Source organism: Vanessa cardui, chromosome 27 (genome assembly GCF_905220365.1).
Source record: "Vanessa cardui chromosome 27, ilVanCard2.1, whole genome shotgun sequence".
Lineage (NCBI taxonomy): Eukaryota > Metazoa > Arthropoda > Insecta > Lepidoptera > Nymphalidae > Vanessa > Vanessa cardui.
Window position 1 is genome coordinate 8004971 of NC_061149.1, and position 4780 is coordinate 8009750.

The 4780-nt window shown below is 34.0% G+C and overlaps 1 protein-coding gene across 1 annotated transcript; it reads left to right on the forward strand.

Annotated features, from left to right (window-relative positions):
• The first annotated feature begins 3341 nt into the window (after nucleotides 1-3341).
• LOC124541004 lies at nucleotides 3342-4575 on the forward strand. Its single transcript, XM_047118777.1, has 2 exons — nucleotides 3342-3414; nucleotides 4240-4575. Exons 1-2 carry the CDS (start codon nucleotides 3364-3366, stop codon nucleotides 4573-4575), a joined length of 387 nt encoding a protein of 128 aa, XP_046974733.1. The 5' UTR covers nucleotides 3342-3363.
• The last annotated feature ends 205 nt before the right edge of the window (nucleotides 4576-4780 follow it).

Here is a 4780-nt window from a genome sequence, read left to right on the forward strand (position 1 = left end):
TTTTTTCCTATCAAAATTTTTGAAAAACTACCCGTAACCTATAACCATTTAGATATAAAGGCAGTTCAATGGCCAAAGTCAATCAAAGATATAATATCGATGGGAAAAACTATCGTACTAATCGTTAAAGATTCCACTTAAAAACCTAAATCTGCCGACTTACGCGTAAAAACTATGTCACTAACACAATACAAACGCTGCGTTCGTGTCTGTTGCCACCGCGCAACGTAAACATGCGCCGAGGCGCCGCGGTTCAGCTTACACCTCTCAGCGAAACTCGAACCGCGGCAGACAGCCTGCCTGATGCGGTGCAATGACCAGAAGTGTCAGGTGTCAATGACCTGATTATGCCATGACACATAATATGCCAAAAAAGACTTAAAACACTTCAAACCATTGTCTAGAGCAAAAGACACTCCGGGCTTGAGATGTGTCCAAAGGTAAAAGGAAACTGACTATACCAATAACAAAGGCAAAAATTCTCGTGTAAGCGAAGATGTGAAAATATGGCCTGCCAAGTTCCTATTATTTATACAGTTGGATACATAATTCTTGGATTGATTGAAGTAGATGATATCGTCGGAAGGGAAATCGAACTGGACAACCAACTTCCATTCAAATACCTTGGGTTCAGGCGATATGTTTACTAAGATGATTTTGTGTAACCCACCTGCGTAGTTAACGTACGCAAACGACCACCACCTCTGTTTGACCACTCCTGTTTTAAGCCGTCAAACAGCGATATTTTATGTTATTTTCTTCCGGTTAAAATGGCGAGTGAGTCAGTATAACTACAGGTACGAGAAACACATCTCTTAGAAGCAAATGTGTCCTAAGGTTGCCTGTTTTTTCGTTCGCCTAATAATTCTCTGAAACTGTTACTGATGATGACATTTACTTTTAAGCCCAAATTGTTCTATACAAGTAAGATATACGTTATTTCCATGATTGTTACCTGAAAAAATGCTGACTTTTAATGTGAAACTTGTATAATTGGTATAATTGGGGTAAAGCTTTGGGCCTGACAGCGGAACCCTCTCTTAAGCCCGATCTCCGCCGCCGATCTGTAATCCCTCGTCTGCGTGGCGTGTATACTAAATACTGCGTTGCTCTAATATTATTATAACAATATCGAAAATGTTTATAAATGTTTATTGTAAATACATAATCTGTAATATATTGAGTGTAACGTAACATAGTAAAAGAGTAAATACTGAGTTTATTGTTGGATCATCTCGGTAGAATCCACCACATCACACCACGCATGATGATTCAAAAGCTGTTAATAGTCATTAAGTAGACATTTAAATAATTTGATTTGATTTATCAAAGGTTACAAGTGACCATCTACCACGTTAAATACTAAGCCATATATAATTGCAAATCTCTACTCGTATAATCGAATACTTAAGGTGCGTTTGGTTTTTTGACTAGCAAACAAATTTTTCCATTTAATATTTTTTTAAGACAATTTTTATCTTGACTTAGGATTTTCCTTCTACTTATACGAGTATAGGGTTCATATTCCTACAAGTTTTGTCTCTTCCCACGCTCTGCTGTTGGCTCGAAGCTTATATAAGGGTTCATAGTGATTCTTTATACACCCTCGCGACTTAGTACCTTTTTCTTCCCTGTTTGACAACAGAATTCTAGTTTGTAACAAAGTTTACTTTAATTAATATTAAATATTATGTTTTTTTAATTATCTCTAATGAACATGACCAATGTAATTAAATACTAGTTATATTAATTACACTAGCGAGCCGCCCTGGGTCTGCACGGGTGCAACGTTTAGAGCTTTTCGTTATTAGACAATATAAACCTCTATATCTAAAAAAAGGGGACAAGTGCGAGTTGAACTTGTGTGAAGAGGGTTCCGTGCGATGTTACCTATCATGTTTTTAGGGTTCCGTACGTCTGAATACAAAAACGGAACCCTTATAGGATCACTCGTGTGTCTGTCCGTCCGTCGCTTACAGTCAATTATCTCCGAATCTATTAGACCGATTAAGTTGAAATTTGGTACACAGTTTGGTAATCTATAAGGAGAAAACTAATTTCTGTATTTTATTCAAAATTTTAGGTTCAGTAGTTTCGGAGATAAGGGGGGGGGGAATGGTCAATTTTCGTCTATTTTCTTGAATAACTTGGAAACTATTTATTTTAAAATTACAAAAAAATATATTTAAGATCTTCTCAACAAGACCTTTCATTTGATATGCCACACGATGCAGTTTTCAGATTTTTTTTCTCCTTCCCCCCCAAAAATGACCCCCCATATACAGATTTCATCTGCTCACGTCACACCTCTGTATTTGGGTTACAGGAATTGATATGTGTACCAAATTTCAACTTAATCGGTCTAATAGATTCGGAGATAATTGACTATAAGCGACGGACGGACAGACACACGAGTGATCCTATAAGGTTCCGTTTTTGTATTCAGACGTACGGAACCCTAAAAAGTACCAACTTTACAGCATGTAATCAAAATTTTTTTTATTGATCTATATGAATTGCACAATGTATTTAAAATACTTAATTTGATAAGGATTAATGACGTTTTGCCCAAAATCGCGTATTTACCTAATTCCGTTGCCTAGTTTGAAAGTTCTAGAACTTTGTTTTCTACTATGTAATCTTATAAAATAAACTTATAATACTAAAGATATATCCCATCAAAAACATAAATGTAAAATGCAAGCCAAGTACAATACTAAGATATAAGCCTTAGTTGTTGACTCCAACGACAAAAGAAGTGAGATCTAAATGTGTGCCAAGTACAATGGCCAGTCCTGAATCAAAATCAAAAATCAAAATCAAAATATACTTTATTCAAGTGGGCTTTTTCAAGCACTTTTGAATCGTCATATAACAATTAAGTGAAGCTACCACCGATTTGGAAAGTAGTGTATTAATAACTACATAAAACATCATTTATTTCCATATCTTAGGATAATATATTGTAGCCTAAGGTCTGACTCGGCTAGTTCTCATATACGAACCCTTCAAGTACACTAAGTTCATGATTTCCGGTAAATATATATTTTTAAATAATTTTAATTGAAACGTAGTAAAGTATGATTAGCATACAACAAATTATCTATAACAAAAAAATAAATTATTTAACATTTTTCCAAATTACATATTTCAAAATGATTACATTTTTTATCATTTAAAATATTTCATAATTTAATATCGATATGGAATATAACAAAACGTGATATTATAATTTCCAAATGTTTTATTCTATTAAAAATAAAAACATTGCGAAAATAATTGATAATAATTAGATATAAATAATTCTATTTGAATTTATCGATCATTAAGTTCCGAGACTCGTGATAACTCACGTCTAGCAAAATGGCCGCTCGTCTTGTTCTACTGCTGGGCATCGCGTCGATTGTGATGCAGGTACACATTAAGCCTTAAATTATTATATATTTTAATTTAATGAAACTTTTGATTGAATTCATTTATATCATTAATATAAACTGTCGAATTGTATTATTTAAAAAGTTATGAGATTATTGTTTAAAACAAATAAAATTATAATTTAAGCCCCATCAATCAATAATACTTATATTTTTTACTCGTTTTTAAGCTCGGTTCGTAACGCACAATTGTTCAAGCTTATTAATTGATTAATTTTAAAATCTAAATCTTGTCATTTCTTCTCGCTTGAAGCTTTTGAAGCGTAGAGTCCAAATATTGACTTAAAATGAAATATTTAATATCGCTTCATTGTAATTTGTATTTAAACGAATTTCAATTAAGTGACGTACCTCGCCTTGCTTTAGATTTAGATTATTGAAATGGCAATGTTGAAGATTGAAGTATTTTATTTTCAACCGACTTCAAAAAGGAGGAGGTTATTAATTCGTCTGTATTTTTTTTTTATGTTTGTTACCTCATAACTTTTCACTGGGTGGACCGATTTTGATAATTTTTGGCTGACACCGGCTCCAAATATAGCAATAATTATAACTTCATTATATTATGTATAATCGTAAATCGACTTTTAAGTGGTCTAATATTTTACATTTCATTTTACTTAGGAGGACTCTAAAATATATGTTGAATACGCAATTGTTTTTAGTACTTTTTAGTGCATATTTATTTGTTTTAAAATAGTGTTTTGTTTGAAATCGGTTTTTCTTTTTGTTAAAATTTTATATTAAATTATATTTACAGCCTGTTTCATAACTTTTACTCAAACAATATATCATTTTATTTCAGAATGCTTTGAGTCAATGTGTGAACCGAGTCGGTTGTGGACAAACTGTAGTCGAAGGTCTCCTCCCGAACCAGCTGCTGCTACGCGAGCAAGGGCTACCCCTTCTCCCGACTGTGCCAGGCCCCCTCTATCCCGGCCCTCTCATGACAGGCCCCATTATACAGGAGGGCTTTGGATACGCCCCAACCGTGATCCAAGACAGCAGCGTGGCCAACAGCTTGGCTAACGCCTTGCAGCTCTTGGTAGTGAGTAATCTCCTAAGCAGCACCCTGCCGGGCCCCTGCGACAACTACCCCATTGACTTCGTGGGGATGCCCACTTATAATTACGTTTATTGATTAATTAATATTGTATATTTATTTTATTGTTATTAATAAATATGTTTTGATATAAAGAGTCTTTTGTTTAATATTTTAAACGACGAAAGTATGGCTATACTAATAATTCTATCATCTATACATAAGAAATAGCTTAGCAAGAATTAATTTAAAGAAAAGCTTTCGCCGGCGCTTTTTCCGAACCGATACGACTTGGGAACTTTCA

Bases quoted from the DNA above. Each gene is read 5' to 3' on its own strand.
- LOC124541004 (XM_047118777.1), top strand. From the start codon at position 3,364: ATGGCCGCTCGTCTTGTTCTACTGCTGGGCATCGCGTCGATTGTGATG. The intron at 3,415-4,239 runs GTACACATTAAG...ATTTTATTTCAG, and splicing joins TCGCGTCGATTGTGATGCAG to AATGCTTTGAGTCAATGTGT.